At 30.0% G+C, this 19,118-nt stretch overlaps 1 protein-coding gene across 1 annotated transcript in view; it reads left to right on the top strand.

Annotated features, from left to right (window-relative positions):
- LOC100211805 (dynein regulatory complex subunit 5) overlaps nt 1–15,338 on the top strand; it is a 47,622-nt gene extending 32,284 nt beyond the window's left edge. The window contains exons 7-15 of the mRNA XM_065799446.1: nt 1,443–1,486; nt 1,828–1,940; nt 2,657–2,758; nt 3,195–3,270; nt 3,370–3,487; nt 3,809–3,992; nt 10,432–10,549; nt 10,816–10,875; nt 15,057–15,338. Of these exons, the coding sequence (XP_065655518.1) occupies nt 1,443–1,486; nt 1,828–1,940; nt 2,657–2,758; nt 3,195–3,270; nt 3,370–3,487; nt 3,809–3,992; nt 10,432–10,549; nt 10,816–10,875; nt 15,057–15,224 (983 nt within the window). The 3' untranslated portion in view covers nt 15,225–15,338. The remainder of the gene's footprint in view (nt 1–1,442; nt 1,487–1,827; nt 1,941–2,656; nt 2,759–3,194; nt 3,271–3,369; nt 3,488–3,808; nt 3,993–10,431; nt 10,550–10,815; nt 10,876–15,056) is intronic.
- Nucleotides 15,339–19,118: the final 3,780 nt, after the last annotated feature.

The following is a 19,118-nucleotide window of genomic DNA, read 5'->3' as shown; positions in this document are numbered from 1 at the left end:
AATAAATATTTGATAAACTGATTTTAGAGACTGTTAATGTCTACAGGTGTGATGGTGTAGTGCATTAGTATGTACCGTTTGGTCGTCTCGTACGGTCTCATTATGTTTTCGTTCACTTTCAAATCGGGTGAATAGAAAGCTAAACACACTCACTCCTTGCGCTTATGGGCTAGCACATCAGAGCCAGACGTAAGACCTACAGAATGGATTTCAATTGATCGAATGCACACATTAGTCACCATAGGCCACAAGCCATCGCTCTTAGTCAAAAGAGCTACTGCCCCGTGCTGGTGTGGAATGATGTGCTATGGAGTGAGACTTTAGATCCGAGCACATAGTCAGCAAGCGCTAATCCGACGTGCATTGTGGAGCTTCCGAATGAACGTGTGCGTGAGTGTTAGCGTAGCCATTAGGTTATTGAGCGCCATGACCACATCCATCGGGATAGCCTAATGTCCGTTTTGTCGTTGTAGTGTACATTGGAAGAAGTCGTGGCTCACCAGCCACAAAGAATAGTTTTAGTTGTTTATGCGACACAAAGATCGCAAAAAGTGACCAACGGAGCCGTCCAGTTACGTAGACCTGGGAGATGTGAAAATAAAAACAGATTGTAGATGGTGTCATTGAATAAAAAATAAAAATCATAAGAAAATATAAAATGTGTGGCAAGACTTTTGTGAAGGAGGAAAACGAAGAATAGACGATAAGGTGGTATGGGGAGGAACAACTAACGCTCTAGTCATTCTGAGTGTTGAACATATGCAACAAAGAACAAATATTTGATATACTGATTTTAGAGACTGTTGATGTCTACAGGTGTGGTGGTGTAGTGCATTAGTATGTACCGTTTGGTCGTCTCGTATAGTCTCGTTATGTTTTCGTTCACTTTCAAATTGGGTGAATAGAAAGCTAAACACACTCACTCCTTGCGCTTATGGGCTGGCACATCAGAGCCAGACGTAAGGAGTGAGATTTTAGATCCGAGCATATCGTCAGCGAGCGCTGATCTGACGTGCATTGTGGAGCTCCCGAATGAACGTGTGCGTGAGTGTGAGCGTAGCCATTAGGTTATTGGGCGCCGTAACCACATCCAGCGGGATAGCCTAATGTCCGTTTTGTTGTTGTAGTGTACATTGGAAAAAGTCGGGGCTCACCAGCCACAAAGAATAAGTGTATATATATATATATATCAATATAAATGTGTTTATATATATATATATATATATATATATATATATATATATATATATATACACTTACATGACATAACATCACTTAACATATTTAATCTTCACCTTATCCCTAGAAGTATCATGCTCAATCATATTATTTTGCATGAATTTTCTTTATAGTTTTATTAATGTATAGATTTTAAAGTTTTAAGAGTTTAAAATTTATGAAGACCTTTAAGCTGATAAAATTGTTGTTTTATGTTTTATCAGGTCATATAGAAAACTTTATACCTGGCACAACTGATCCTTCATTGGTAAGTTAAATTTGTTTTTTGAAAATAAACTTTAATTGTTATAGAAATATCATGGTCACACACAGATAGCTAGATGGCCTCACACAGATTTATACATGATCATACACAAATATATAGACATGTGTATCTCTAAAAACTTAAATATACAGACATACACGTAGAAACTACGCATGCAAATTAAGCATAGTAGATTTTCACTATCTATCAAAAACTGTTTTTATTTTTTCACGGCTTTTTATATAGTTGTTTATTATTTTATTTTTATTTATATTATATACTTTTTTATCATTCATATTATCAACACAAACGACAAGAAACTTGAGTTATTTGCTTTATATTAGTTAAATGAAACTTTGAAGTTATCAGGGAAATTCATAAAGCGCTTAGAAATCAAGCAGCTTCTTCCTCCAATTAAAGTACCTCAGCAAAATCTCAATGATAGTTTTTCTGACTGGTATGTTATTTTTTTTGGATCTATATTGTAGATCTATTATAAATGCAGAGAGCATGGTCATATAAATAAATAAAACAAAATTATACATGGTTTAAAGTTATGACCATAGATACAAAATAAGCTAAATAAACTAATAACTGTCTATAGCAAAAGAAATCAGATTGTAAGTTTTTTTTTCTCTATATGAAACAATCTTAAACCAGTTGACAAACTAATTATTTATTTAAATTGTTAATTTTTTAACTTTTGCTGGCATTAACTTATTGGGACATAAAACTGATGCAGTGCTCATTTGTTACTAACATATCAAATCTTTTTTTATAACTCTGTATTTATTTTTATTTTGTATTACTTTTCAAGCTGCAGTTGTTGTTTATGAGCAATAAAATAAATCAGAATAAGGTATGCTGACAGTATTATCACACAGATAAAAAAACTTAAACAGAATATATGTTGATTTGTATTTTTCTTTATATAATATAGAATTTGTTTCTTTATATAATACAGAACTTATTTTGGTTTCTATTTTTCTTTTTTAAATGTGTTTAGAAATTTTTAGGTTTACTTATTTTCAAGTTTTTTATTTTATGATTTTATATATGACTATTTTGTTTAGTTTAAGAAAAAAAAATTGATATACTGACACACAGTTTTATACTGTTGTTATACTACAAAAACAATATAAATAATTAAAACAATAAAATTTATAATTTTAGTGAGAGCGATTCAGAAGACAATATATTTGTTGGTGATCATTTTGACATAAACATTTTGGTGAAATTTGTTCCCTGTTTAAATGAACTAAGCCTTTATTATGGGTAAATTTGTTTTGCAATAAATAAGAAAATTTAAATTAAAAGTAGATATTTCAATTTGAAGTTTTTATTAAAAATTGAGGAATCAAAGTCATTAGTTGTTAATTACTTTATTGCTTAGTGGCCTAATGATGAAAATAATGTGAAAAAAATCTTGTTTTTATTTACTTTTGATTTTATCAGGCAAGTTAACTTAACGTCAAAAACGTTAACACCTTTTTTTTTCAAACCAAATATTCATTTTTCCTTGAATTATTGAATTATCATTTTTTTTTTAAATTGAAAAATTGAAAAATATTTATTTGAAAAATGGACTTATTATTTTTCATTATTAAAATTTTATTTCTTTAAAACTGGAATAACAATGTTGTTTTTTATAAATATCTTTTCTATTTAATATTAGATTTAAATTTATTATTTAATTTTTTTTTTTATGAAGCGTGCAAAAGTGTGGAATGAATTTTGAATGGAATTTATTTGAGTTTACAATGAGAGATTGTTCTCTCTTAGCAAAGTTATGTTTTAACTATTTTGTAGTTATTTTATAATTATATAAAGTTGGCATAATGCAATCATTTTAGTAGCAATATAAACATGAAGTTTTTACTTTTTAGGCTTTACCCCTTTTCTCGCAGTTGACATTGTTTCAGTTGTCCAAAAGCAAAGTAGATGATGTCAAAGCTAGAGTGATTATAAAAAGTATAATTGATCATCCAACACTAAAGACACTCGGTAATTTTGTTTAACTTTATTTTATATATTGATGAGATAATTGATTGATTTTTTTATAAAAGTTATGCAAGCATTCTATGTCTTCATGGTCCATTCTGAAGGGCATAGAATGAATATGAACATTTTAATCATAAATAATGATAGTATAAGGTAGGGTATTATCGACATTGAATTCATGTTTCATCACAAAATAGAAAAAAATGAGCTTAAATTAACTTTAAATTAACTCAAATTAACTAATTTACTCACAGTTTATTATTATAATTAAGTTACTCACAGTTATACAAATTTTATTTATCCAATTAAAACAATTGTTTTTAGATTTTTCCCACAACAAGCTCGGTGATAAAAGTGCAAGAGCAATGGGAAAACTATTAAACAACCATTCCCATCTTGTAAAACTTGATCTTAAGGATAATCATATATCAGGAGCAGGTGCTGCAGCTATAGCATATGCTATTGAACTTAACTCTACTTTAAAGTTTCTTAATTTGCAATTGAACCAGTAAGTTAAGCTTTTTTTTCCTATTAGTTTTCAGTGATGAAATTATACTAAAATAGCATTTCAGAGAAAAACTGAGGATTTGGGTTTTGACAGTATAAATCTATCTATAAATATGTAAATACATGTATACAGCTTGTATATAGATTGTAGCAATATACATGTATGCATTGTATACATATATATATGCAAGGCCAGATTAAGGGTATTAGAAGCCAGATGCAAAAGTTATTTGTGTTCCCATTCCTAAAAAAGTATATTTAAAAACAAATTTTTATTCGCAAAGAAATTTTTATTCATAGAGAAATTTTTCTTGTTATCACATTAGCAAAGTCAATAACAACATCTTCAAAAATTATATTTGGTAAGTGAGTTAAACGAAGAGAACATTTAAACAACCATATAACATTAAGGAACAAAGATCATTCTTAACCATATCCATGTTTAAAAATGCTCTTTCTGCACTACAATTAGTAATGGAAGAATTAGAAAAATCCGATGTGCAATATCAGCATTGGAAAAAACTGATTCTTATTTATTCCTACGAGTTGTTTGTAAACACTCTAGTACTGATATATTCTTCCCATTTTCAATAAACCTGGAAACTTAGCAATTTAATCATGGAATTGTGTACCTACGTCTGATAGAGAAAAAGTACACAAGGATTTGGCAACAACTACAGGAGCAGTCATGTTTGGAAAAGTTTTTTTCTGCAAAATTGTAAGCAGAAAGTTTTTTTTTCAAGCATATTTTCAACTTATCTATGACAGGGAAAAAGTGTTTAATTTTAAATTTGTCACTTAGAACCACTTCATTATATCTGAATTCTTATATATTCTACTTTTTGCATCTGCTTTAGAATAATGCTTGAAAACATTCCAGCACATTTTTTAATGATAAAAAAAGCTTCACAAATTAATTTCACATGTTCCAAAAAAAATTGAAGCAATGGCACACCAAAATCTTCTATCCTAAAAGTTGGTAATAGTAGCACCAAATAATAATATGATTCTGTATCAAAGCTCTGTCATCAAAACAACATCAAAAGTTTTTTTTACTTTAAAAGTGTTGTGGCTTCATTTTGTGTCTGGCATTTTTCATCTTTATCTAGAGCAATTGATTCTAAAGTCTCAAGGATATGACTGTAAAATGCACATAGAATTTAACATAAATGGCTCTTGCTGACCACTTTGTCCCACTCAGACTTTTTATGGTAACTATCCTGTCCTTTCCTGCACCACTTACAAGATCAGAACAAATTATCTGCCATTTGTGAGTTGTCAATAATTTCCTTAATTTTTTAAGTGTTTAGCTAAGAATGAATTAAATTTTGAAAGGATTTCCAAGGCTCTGAGCACTGGACTGCATCAGTGTGCTGTTTGCTTGGTTTATGCATCTGTATAGAACGCTGTCCATGCAACCATTCATCGAATCCAATTCTAAAGTTGTCATTCGAATTTCAAAAAATCAATCAGAAAAAACTAAAATTTTTTTTCAGTGGATAATGAATAAATAAGCCAGTCTTTTGAGTCTCACCTTATTTTAACTTGAAAGAAAAATACTTCAGAGGAAGTATCTTAAATTAGTTTTTTGTCACTTTTTTGGATTTTTTAAAATTTTTGTCTGCAACATTTTGATTAAGAATTTCATTTATAGAAATCCAGTAGATTTGCGCTTCTTTCAACTCTTTTTGCAATGCTGAATCAATTGACATATTGACAAACTGAACTAAAACAAAAAAAAATGACTATGTAAATATTTTCTTGTTTTAGTTTTTCATATAAAAAGGTACTTATGCAGCAAAAGTAACTTTGTTATAAATGCTGAAGGAGCATAACATAAGTTATGCTCTTTCAGCATTTTTATCAATTAAAAAAAAAATTTGTATTACATTGAAAATTTAAAAGTAAATATATACATATGATGAAAACAAACTGGAAATCCTAAAGCTAAATAACTACAAAAACATTAACATTCTTATACTGCTCATATTATATTATTTTACGTATTAAAAAACTGGAGATTTTATTCAATTTTAGGTCCTTGCTCTAGTGATATAAAAACCCCAACAAATCTCTAATTGTAGTGGCATCTATATTTAAAAAATCAGGGGCTCCTGCTGGGAACCCATTTTTTAGGGCTAGGTGCAGCTGTATCCATGTGCCTAGGTTAATCCAGCATTGCATATATGTAAATTATTATAGTCAGATATATTCTAGTAAACTTTTTTTTCAGTTCCATATTAAATCCACACACTTCTTAATGAAAAAGTTGAAAATGCTATAACTTACATATGGAGGTACTGCTTGCCGAATAAAACCTCTTGCAGATGCATCTTATTGGTTGAAATACTTTTATAGCATATATCAACGAATTATTTTAGCTGTGTGACATGTTGCTGAATCTTGCTGAAATACTTTGGTTTTGGTAATTTCCATATGCTGTTTCACTTTATATTTCAGCATCAAGAGATATTTTTGTGCATTGACTTTTTTGCCTTTTTTAAAGAAATGCAATCTGCATTGATCTTGTGCTGTGATTGCTCCTCATACTGAATTACTGAAGAAGGATGTTTGACTATTTTATAATATACTTTGAATTCATTAATTCTCCCACAGGTCAATAATATAGCCTGTGCCTCTAATATGTTGAAAGGTACTTTGTAACGCACATCTGTGAACATTAGTGATCAACCGAAACTGAAGTAAACCTAAATTTTGGGTATTCTAGTTCGGTGCCGAAACCGAAAGTGACATTTTCGCAAATATTTTACCAAAACCGATACTGACATTTCGGCTAGTCAAAATGAATTTCATTTGAAAATTTTATTTAAAGATGCAATTTCACATTTGTTGTTTTTTATACGTGTATTATGTAAGAATTGCACATAATTTTTTAAGTACAGAGATTTAGTACATAAATTGGCGATATATTTATATCGCCAATTTATGTACTAAATCTCAATTTGTGAAACATGTGCAATTCTTACATAACACATGTATAAAAAAACAAAAAATGTGAAATTGCATCTTTAAATAAATTTTCTTTAAATAAAATTAAGAATCTTTAAATAAAATTAAGAATCTTCAAAATATCTCAAAAAAATCTTGTTTTGCAGAGAAAATCTGCCAGTTGTTAACTTTCGCTATTAACTTATATAAGTCAATAGTGAAAGTTAACAACTAGCAGATTTTCTCTGCAAAACAAGATTTTTTCGAGATATTATGATAATTCTTAAAACTTAAGTGCAAGTTTTTAAAATATTTTGAAAAAATTTTCGAAAATAACTATTTTTTTTAATTAGATAAAAATTTAAAATCTTTTTCTTTGGTTTTGGAATGTTTTTCAGTTAAAAAACATACCAAAACCAAAATTTTTTTTCGGTTTCGGTATGTTTTTCAACCGAAAATTTTCAACTAAATGCTTCTCACCAAATTTATAAAAAGTACCGAAACTGAAGTTTTGTTATCTGTTCAAATTGAAATTTCGGCTGAAACCGATACCAAAACAGAATTTTGGTCAATCACTCGTAAACATTACTCATTCTCACCATTCTGGTGTCTTTTCTTTTAAACTCTTACAAAGTTTAATCCTAGCTTGCAATTGTTCTGGAGTTAATAAAGGTTTTTTAGCTGGTCTTCTTGCAAGTTATAATACAGCAATCTAATTATTCTCAAAAAAGCAGTAAAACCCCTTTCGTAAATAGTAAGTTGTAATAATCTTGCAGATGTTGTGTGGGGCTCATTATTAACAATATTCATTAAAAGTCTATCTTCTCATGATGTACTCACACCTTTTATACCACAGTTTTTGCAATTTTTCAGTCTTGTACATATAAAGCATTTTGCATGGCACATCTTGTGTAATAATTTTACTTATTTGTTGTTTTTTATAAATTTTGTATAGCAACTTTTTATTTCATCAGTATTCTCTTTGATCTTGATTGTTCTTCTTCTTCCCTTGGTCTGTTTGTATTTATTAGACCTAACTTGCTAGTTGTCATTTTTGCTTGTGCAAATCCATAAAATTGTGGATAAAACAGGCGCTCACCAGACTAAATTAAATATCAGGCAACAAATATGAACACAGAAAAGCAAAAAACATACATATTTAGAAAAGCTTCATCATTCTTTGGACCCCAGTTAACCGGGTGTCTTCTTTAGTAAATTATGTGTGTGTCAACAGTGTTAACTAAAAGTAAAATATTGGCCTGCAAAGTCAAACATTCAGATGCAGCCGTTATATGGTGGTTGATCAGCAGGGAATGAGTGCAATCCTGGTAAAGAATGTTGACATACTTTTAGGAATGGCAGAAAAATCTTGACTAACTTTAAAGGACAGACTAATTTTAAAGGAAAGACCTGAAAAAAATCAACAGTACCAGTAATTATGACTCCTAAAGCACATGGTGTTTTCTACCATATTCCATTGTTTACATTTGTAGTGTCTGCTACAATCATCTTTTGAATCTTCATACTCTTAATATTCTGCTGTTACTGTTGTTGAAGTATACTTCAAGAACATTTTCTTCTTTTTGATGGATAGTTTTCAAACTAGCAGCCTTCCCAGTTGTATACCCGACTTGCCCTTTGCTTTCAATCTGAAGATGATACAATCGTTTGTCCTCACTACAGAGCTATTAACCATCTTTTTTTGTAATGTCAAAAACTTCATTCAATGGATCGTTTTTTTTTTTCTACTTAAAAATTTAATTACTTTACTTGTACTTAAAAATTGCAGGCAGTGCCATTATGACTTTTTGAAGCCTAGATTTTTCTTGAACTTTATGGAACTTTCTAAAATTTTCTGAGTATATGGAACTTTCTAAAATTTTCTGAGTATTTTTAAGTAGAAAAAAAATTGTATAGTAGAAAAAGGAATGCATAGTATGCAAAGAATGCATAGTATGCAAGGAATACATAGATGCGTAGTAGAGAAAACAAAAAGATGCAACCTTACAACGATAGGTGAGTGGCTCAAGCTTGGCAGATAAAGCAGGTCTAACTACAATTACAATGTATTGTTAGACCTTGTCTGAGAGTGAAAGAGTAGTTATTCGTTAATATAAGAATGTCAACAATAGTTAGTTGACAACAATACATAGTTGATTGGATTAAATAACTGAGTTTTTTTGGAATTAAAATCCATAAACCACTGCATGCCCCAGGTTTGAGTAAAAAATTGAGTTGTCAGCAAATTTTAGATGTAATATTGTCATGAAGATTGTTATTGTAGGTAAAAAACGGTACAGGAGCAAATGTAGTACCTTACAGTACTCCTAAAGTTATTGGTAATGAAGATATGATTTAAAAATCTTAAAACTATTATATAAAGAAACTAATAAAAGAGAGAAGGCTAATCATAAGATAATTGAAGAGGTCAGAGTGTTTTCGAAAGTTTTTAAATGACAAAACACTTTTGTAAGATTATGATTTAAATGTTGTCTGAAACACAACGGGTAGAAAGTTTTTATTGAGAATTGACTTTAGCATCGGAAGCCAGAGTGATTTGGATGTCTAACAATATGTTAATATGTTTAACTGGAATAGCAGGAAAAGTATGACCATTCGATTCAAGAGTCAAATTAAAGAAAAAGGTCAATAACTCAAGTACGAATAACTCTTTTTTTTATATGGATTTCTAACAATGCCATATTCTGGGGAAAATTAATAGGATCAGTCCCATCAATTAGAGATGGAATTGCTAGACTTACGTTAACGACAGTGTTATATATATTTTCCAAAAGTCTCTAGAACCTAACATCTGAGATAAGCTAGGAGATTTAATAAGTTAAGACTAACGGGACTTAGCATCAGACAGGACTTTTTTATATGATATTTTTATATTTTATATTGAAAGATGAAAAAAAAATTTTTTATATTAATTGGTCAATCCATGCCAAACACCACCTGCATATAATAATATTTTCAAAAATTGCATATTATATCTACAAGAAAAATTTGAAATAATTACTTATTCGAACCAAGAATGGTAGTTAAATTAAAAATTAGAATTGATTTCTAAATGCATGAAAATAAGTTTCTCTTAAAAAACTATAGAAATAAGTGAGCTCTTAAAAATGATAATAATAAACCCCTTTTTAAAAGTTTTTTTTAAATATAAAGTAAACAATTCTAAAGAATTCTTTTTATAATAGTGTCAATATATTCCACAAATGTGTAAAATATTACAGTAGTTAATCTAATTTTTGGTATAAATTGAAATTTATTAATTTGATCATTCATTTCTGATGACTTTTTATTGATGAGACACTGTTTATAATAAGAATAATTTTATAAATGATTTTCCACTATTTTATTATTGGCCTTCTTTTTTTGAAAACATTGAGTGCTCTATTTTGAAGAATGCATTTAAAATTATTATTGCGTATGTATGTATATATATATGTTTAGGATTTTTAACATTACAACTCTAATTAAAGGTTGCAAGACGGTGGTTGTCAATCAATCTGCAAAGCATTATTAATCAACAAAACTCTTACTCATTTGCATCTTGGTAGTAATGACATTAGTGAAGTATCTATTGATCTGCTCTGTCAAGTATTTTAAAAACTCTTTAATTTTTAAATTTTTTTTTAACAGAATTATGACTAAACTTATATAGAAAACTATTAAAATACATTGTACTATTGGTAGATTAAAATCCTAATTTACCTCAAATTAATCTGGTTTTTATAGTATTTTTTTTTAATTAACATTTATCTTTGTAATTTATGTAAAATATCTAAGAATAAACTTTTAATTTGGTAAAGTATGTAATATACCTCTTTTCTTGTTTTGGTTTCATTAAACAAATTTCTTTTTAGGTTGTATTACATAACAAAACACTATTGAGTCTTAATTTATCATGTAACTCTATCAAAGAGGTAAATTTCACAATATATTGTTGATACTAAAAGTACTTGTGGTAAAAGTACTTATTTTTTGAAAATTTTTTTTCGTTCATTTCTAATTTAATTTCTAATTTACGTTAAATTTCTAAAAACATTAACTTTAAGTAGGTATGATAAGTAGGTAGGTAGGTACAAAACAAAATTGTTTTTGCAACTCTGGTGGGATTGAGCATTGAATGTATAAGAAAGTTTTCTCAAATGATTTTTTGTCATTAAGTATAAAAGTACATAAAAGTGTGTAAGTACATAAGTGTAAGTACATAAGAGTCCATTAAATAAATGATTTCTCCATTGAATATAAAAGTACATAAAAGAGTGCATAAAATTAGGTTTATATCCTTAAAACAAGTAATAAAAGTTAAACCAGTTGTCGAGTTAGATGTTCTAGATGTGTTGAGTGAGATATGATAATAAGAAATAGGTTCAAATTTGGCTTGACATGGAATATGCGATTAGGATTCTCTGTGTCTACCTGAATCTAAGAGACAACAAAAATACTGCCCATGTACAAATAGTCACTGTTAATACTCTGGTATGTTACAGTTGTTGTTGGAATGTACTTCACTGAAAGCTGCCACATCATACTACAAGCCATTTTGAATTCAATAAATTAGTACAGTAAATATAAAGTTACATAGCCCAATAAAAAGAAAAAAGAAGCCTTCACAAAATAAGATGAGAAGATTCAGCGTTTATTATTTTAAAGCATATAAAAGTATAATGTAGTATCTGCTTCTTTCCTAATATTGTACTTAAGCAACTTGCTACTAAACAGCAGTATCTAGGATACAGTTTACATCATCCTTAAAATGATGTAAACTAAAAAAAATACCCGAAAATAAACCGAAAAAAAACCGAGCCGGTAGTAATAACTGCATTAATAATAACTGCTAATAAAAATAAAAAGTCAAAAGCTAACAATAGCAGCATACAAGAAACTTGCAAAGTAAAAACAAGGCTAAAGAAAAAAAGTTGAAACAAGAAGCCTTTTTTTTATCGGGTGGACACGAAAAAATCCGGTCAACTTTAAATTGATATTTTAATAAAACCGTAAATGCTTTTTATTTCTTTTATTTTTTTAAAATTAAACGTTACTTCCTTATCATTAGTTGTTTTGAAAAAATTTTGTTTAAAAAACGATGATTTTCAAAATTTCAAAAACTTAATAAAGTTGTGATTTTATTTTTGCAAAAATTCATCGACTTCACATCGCTTGGTTACTAAACGTACAAATTTCTCAAAATCTATAGTCATAGATATAAAGTTTTAGACTACTCAAAGCTTAGAAGGAAAACCTGGAAGTAGAGGAAAGAAAACTTTCCAGAAATCCAAAAAGGTAAAGTCGATTCTCAGTTCAATAAGCAAGAAATCCGAACCAGTCACAGCGAGCTCTTGCAAGAAAATTCAAGACTTAACATTCTTATATAAAAAAAAGTACTTAAAAATGCTGGAAATAAAGCATTTCATAAGAAGTGTATTTTTCTTATGAAATGTTTTATTTCCAGCTTTTTTAAGAATTTTTTTTTATATAAGAACGTTAATGTCTTTTGACCCGATCACGCAACTTCTCACTATTCTGAAAAAGTTCTACAGTGGTGCAAAGATAATAATGTGAAAATTGTTCCTATAGATGCAAATCCTTCGAATCGTCCTGAACAGTGCTAGTGTAGTAATGAAAAATAAAAAGGAGTTCCATAAAAAAGAAATTAATGCCACCAGTAAGGTTAAAAAAAAAAGAATCTGCGAAATGATGGCATCCCGCTATAAAATTCGATCTCTTGCCAAACAGCCTATGAAGCCCCTTAAAATTAAGTTGAAACCCTAATTGAAGTTAACACATTTAATTAAAAAAAAAATTGAAATAAAAGCATTTATGGTTTTAGAGAAACCTCAATTTACCGGATTACCGGTTGACCAAATTTTTCCGTGTCCACCTTATAATTTTTCCGTGTCCACCCTATAATTTTTCTGTGTCCCCCCTATAATCCAGTATCTTCAAACATTGTTTAAATACTATTTGTTGTTAACTCTCTAACTCTTTATCATTGATGGCAATTAATTCTTTTCGACTAACTCATTTCTTTATAAGTGCGAAATTCTCTTGCGAATATTCTTTTACCTAAAGCTAACCAAAATCTTTCTTTTTTACCTGTGCTAAAATAGCAAATTAAACTAGACAGCTAAACATATAAGAGCTTGCACTAAATTGCGTATAAACTAAATAGGAGGCTGTTCCTGAACATACTATTTATAATAGTGAAATATATAAAGTCTAGTTAATTATTACTTGAACTTTTCTCATATGCTATTATAGGATAGATTAGCTAATAATATTTTTAGGAATATATAGAATCGTGTTGTTGGAAATACTATCAATGATGAGGTAAAGAAAAGAAAGAAATATTAATAAAAAGAAAAGTTAGCAATAACTTTTAAATAACGTTAAAGAACTTTATGTAATACAGTAGCGTGCAAATGTAACCGGACAAGAGCATAACTTGAGATAACTTTTGAATGAAAAATCCAATTTCTTTCAAATTTTTACTTAAATGTCAAAAAATTGGTTACAAATCTAAAAACAAATGAATTTTTACTAAATCTAAGCAATCGCGTGCAAAAGTATCCGGACAGAAAAAAAAAACTTGAATTAGATTTTTTTTTTAAACATTTTAAAAATTGAAAATGCTTTATTTTAAAGTAAATTGGTTTAGTACTTCGTTGGGAAGCCCTTAGCATTGATTACTGCTTGAGAGTGACAAGGCATTGAGTCCACCAGCTTCATAATCACAATAATTTTGATTTTTCCTCATTCTTGTTTCAGAGTATTCAAAAAATTACGTTTACTTGTTGGTTTTTGACCTGAAATTTATCGATCAATGAGCTTGCATAGACATTCAATAGAATTGAGGTCAGGACTTTGCTAAGGCTATTCGATTAATCGAATTTCTTTAGTTTTGAAAAAAGTTTTTCACAAGGGTTGAAGTGTGCTTCGGGTCATTGTCCTGCTAAAACATCCTTCCTTGAGGCATTTGTCTTTAACATGTGGTAGCATAACATTCTTAAGTATACAAAAGTATGTACTTTGTACATATTTTTGTCCATTTTGCCATCAATCAAATGGATAGGTCCGATACAATCTCTATTCAAGTTAGCCCTGTTCATAACGTTTCGACCTTTGTGCTTTACTGTTGGTTACTGCTGGTATTTAGGATCGTTTTTATGGCCTTTGTGTCGACGGACTTATCTGATATTATCAGATCCAAATAACATAAACTTAAATTCGTTACTAAAAAGTACTTTTACTCACTGTTTTCTTGCCCAATTCAAATGTTCATTAGCAAATCTTAAACGTGCTTTTCAATTCTTTATATAAATAAAAAGTTTCTTTGTAGGACGTCTTCCAAATAGATTTGCAGACCTCAAAAGTCGTTTGATTGTGTCAACACTACATTTTACACTATAAAGTTCTTTAATTTCAGCATTTACCGAGACAGCATTTTGCGTGGAACATTTTTCAGGGCTCGAGGATGGATATTTCAGCAGGACAATGACCCAAAGCACTCTTCAACCCTTGTGAAAAACTTTTTTCAAAAATAAAGAAATTCGATTAATCGAATAGCCTTAGCAAAGTCCTGACCTTAATTCTATTGAATGTCTATGCAAGCTCATTGATCGATTAATTTCAGGTCGAAAACCAACAAGTAAACGCGATTTATTGAATACTCTGAAACAAGAATGAGGAAAAATCAAAATTATTATGATTATGAAGCTGGTGGACTCAATGCCTTTTCACTCTCAAGCAGTAACCAATGCTAAGGGCTTCCCGACGAAGTACTTAAGCAATTTACTTTAAAATAAAACATTTTCAATTTTTAAAATGTTTAAAAAAAAATCTAATTCAAGTTTTTTTTTTCTGCCCGGATACTTTTACACGCGCATATTTTAATTAAATGAACTTTTAAGATAAGATTGCTTAGGTTTAGTAAAAATTCATTTGTTTTTAGATTTGTAATCAATTTTTTGACATTTTAGTAAAAATTTGAAAGAAATTGGACTTTTCATTCAAAAGTTATCTCAAGTTATGCTCTTGTCCGGTTACTTTTGCACGCTACTGTAATTTTATAGCAATAATTTTAATACTTTTATTTCTTAAGAAAGCTGGAATATCTCTTCAAGAGGCATTAATGGATAACTCATCTTTAGTTGATTTGGATTTGCGTCTATGTGATGTCAGTATTTATTGTCTATACAGTATCAATCAACATTTAAAAGCAAACAGTGAGAAGAAAAAAGAAAGATACATAAAGCTGTTCACGTATTGATTTTAAAATGTTAAGTTTAAACGTAATTTTTAAAAAAATTTTGTACTGTATGATATTCACAAAAAGTTTGTAGAAGTGATTAACTTTTTTATTTAATAAATTAAAATCTTGTAATTTAGTTAAGTTTATAAACTCATTTTGACAGTGATAATCAGCGGATTATCGGACTAAGACTGTAAGAGTCTCTGATCTTTCAGGTACAACAATTTATAGACAAAACAATTATCTCAAAGAATGCTATATTATTCGCTAACATTCGTCATATTAATGTCAGTATCTTTAATGTTGATTTAAATAACGCCTTCAACATAAACTTTATCCAACATTTTTAACTTAATAACATTTTATAAAGCTGAATGTTTCTGGATATTTCTGGATGCTACTGGATGCTTCCAGATGCTTCTTCTGGAAACTTCTGGAAGCTTCTGCATGCTTCTGGAAACTTCTGGATACTTCCTTTAATTATTAAAAAACTTCCGAGACGTTGACACGGACCAGACTTAAGAAAATGAAACAAACCAAAAAAGTTGCACTTGTTTTGTTCGCTGCAAAATGGCACTTGTCAACGAAATTCTGCCTGTGTGCTGTCACCTGTCAGCTGATTGCTCATGTCTTGGCATGCTATGACTTCAGACTCCTGAACTGTTTGCTGTGGTAGTATAGTTCGTTTCGTTTTTAAGACATGTAAAATTAGGAACACTTTTTAGCATTGTTCGATGTTGGTTGCAAATGTTTTGTCCAATACTGTGTGTATATATATATATATATATATATATATATATATATATATATATATATATATATATATATATATATATATATATATATATATATATATATATATATATATATATATATATATATATATATATATATATATATATATATATATATATATATATATATATATATATATACACACACAGTATTGGCCCACCGGTAAAGTGGCTAATGAGTCAGCCCGCTACTGTATAAATATTTTTTATTACTTCATTATTGTATTCACTTTTGTTTTGGAAACATATTTTAACTGATTCGGCTTTAGCATTTTATTTCAATTAGGTTAAATTAGGGGGCCTCAAAATATGAAACTTTTTTTTTATGTTTTTGCGGTAATGCGGAATAGTTGTCTATATGCAAAAGTAGCTTCTGTGCAAAATCTTAACACCAAAGTACAATATCATCTGTTCTGGCAAGGAGCTTGAAATTTTCAAAGTTTAGTAAAATATTTTATTTATTTTTTGAAATACTTTTTAAGCGTTACAACACTTTGCGGATGTGTTCAAAAGTTGCATCTACGTGTGCTTAACTACTTATATCTATTTTTTATTCTACAATTTTTTCTGAGCTTAAAATTGTTATACACTTGTTTATTATCATAAGAATTAAAAAATAAGCATATAAAATCAAGAGCACCAAATTAGTCGTTTCGTAAGGTTTTTAGGTTTTGTACTGTCTCTTGCATTTAAATTCAGGCATAGCCTTTCTCTATTTCAGAGTGCAGCAAATAAACCCGTTTTATTTTTTATATCCACAAACTTTCTTTGAAGCCTCCGTAACCAATTTTACTGTTCTTTCCCTAACTTGTGTGTAGCATAGAAACTTTGTAAAAGTCTAGTCAATCGGTATTGGTTCGTTCAGCATTTTTTTCAAATCTTCTGTAGTCACATTATTTAGTACTGGTGGTGGAATAACTTTGTTGGACGACCAGTTGATTAGATCAAATTAGTCGTTCGCTTCAAAGTTTATTTTCGGAATATAGAATTTTCTAGTCCCAACGTTTCCAAACGTCTTCATGGATTCTAGTGCTTTTATGACTCTTTGAACTCCGAGGGCATTGTTATGTGTTCTTTTATCAATTAGCATTGCAAGCAGAATGTTTTCTGAAGATGAAAAGTAAGCATTCCGAGAAATTACTGGGTCAATGATGTTGAGGTTAATTTGATTAATCCAATTAGCCGTATCTGGATAATTAAATAAAATTGTAAAGTTTCCGCGCTCCATCCTTCATTGAATGATGGGTTTTGAAGCAAAGCCAAGATGATACATACACCATAAGAACAAACTCTATGGTACGTAAGTTATCTGATGGTTTTGTGACAAAAACATATAATCTTAATGTTCTGTTGACTGTTGTCAACCAGCGGGATTTGTCTAAGGGACCTGGTTCGCGCTGGCAAGACCTAGAGGATATATGCCTGAGCTAATGGCGAGAGCAATATCCTTCAAATACCTCTGGTCCTTACTAAAATTTGGTACATCGACTGATGGCAAAGCGGAGTTAACTGGCTTAAATGTTACTACTGGAAGCAGCTCACAGGTTTTTAAAGATTTTCCGATGCAACCAGTATAAGAAGTTAGTCAGGAAGTAGGACCATTGTAGGAAGTAGGTTAGGAAGGTATGACTAGTAGGACAAGTGTGTGAAGTAGGTCAGGAGGTAGGACCTCAATGGTATTGAAGAAGTTACGAAAAGGCAATTCGTCGAAATGCATTTGACAAATTGCCAATTGCACCGATCTTCCGATCCTCAGTTCAAGACAACGCAATACCTTAACATGAACTCCAGTATTTACAACTGTTGCATCACACCCTAAAGTAAGAACATGAAATAAACCTTCGGGCACTTCTGCTGTGATATAGTTGTAATTTCTTTCAGCAATCGCTTGACTAATTTCTGAAGCTAGTGTAACATGGCCAACATAGCTCGATCCCGGTCCTTTCACCAAGGAATAGAGTTCCTCTGCAGTTTCTCTTTGGTAGTACTTATTCACCTCTGTTTCTGTTAACAATGTTTTATCACGTCGTAAAGACCTAATTAATGATCATTATCGATTTTCAAAATTTCAGTTTTAAGCTCTTCCATGGTTCGATACCTCTTTTTAGCAATTTTTTTCTTATCAATGACTAAAGATGCATCCAATTTAGTGACTAGGTCCACGTCGTGTAAAACGCTAGAAGCTATAGCAGCTGTGGCTTGAAGCAATACCCCTAATCTTTGACTTATTAAAGCAGTATTAGTAAGTTTCATAGGCTTTTGTAAAGAGGATAAAGATGACGAACTGGGAATGTAGTTGTAGCCACTAGGTTCAGGTGCCTCAACCTCACCCATCTCTCGTAATTTTTTAAAGTCTTGATATTGATGAAGTCTTATCACCACCAGGTTGCGATGAGCAAAACGCAGTAGATTTTAAAATATAAAGGAACTTTTTCGTCCTCCTTTCAGCACGTGCTTGAAACTTTATGGTTTTTTGCGAAGTGAGCGATCCGGTGCGCATTAGGCGCTTTGTTCTCTAATAAGCAAGAAATGTTTGTTCTTGGAGAGGGAACTTGGATTCCTTTGGTCAACTGTAGTCTGTAAACGTAGAGCACTTACAAGCTGCTATATCAAAAAGAAAGCGTGATTCTTCTTTAAACTTCTCCACTCGTGCTTTAGATGCCATGTTTTTCTCTATTCTTTTATAAACAGACTTGATATTGATATAACTTTTATCGTATCACAAAAATCATATCAATAACACGTTTCATTGAAAATTTTGGATGCTGTATTCTGATACATTAGTTGCAGCTTTTCACCAACGAAATATGACATGGAAGAAAACTGCGGATTCCTTATTATCAGTTGTTTCAGATCCAAGACGCCACCTTTTGTAAATTAAATATTTAATGATATCTTCTTTTGTTGGAAGCATCCGAGCAGAATCTGTTGGTGATCCGAAAATTGGGCAGTGTAATGCTCTACGCTTTGAAAATTTTGAAGGTTCTGCCATGTTTTGTTTTTTATATTGCTGTTTTCTTTCTTACTCACAACCTGAAGCAATAACTTATAATAATTTATTAGTTATAAATAATTATTGGTTAACTAATTAATAATGCTAATCTGGAAAATAATCTGC

The sequence above is a fragment of the Hydra vulgaris genome, chromosome 06, assembly GCF_038396675.1.
Source record: "Hydra vulgaris chromosome 06, alternate assembly HydraT2T_AEP".
Taxonomy (NCBI): domain Eukaryota; kingdom Metazoa; phylum Cnidaria; class Hydrozoa; order Anthoathecata; family Hydridae; genus Hydra; species Hydra vulgaris.
This window is presented reverse-complemented; position numbering and strand designations above follow the sequence as displayed.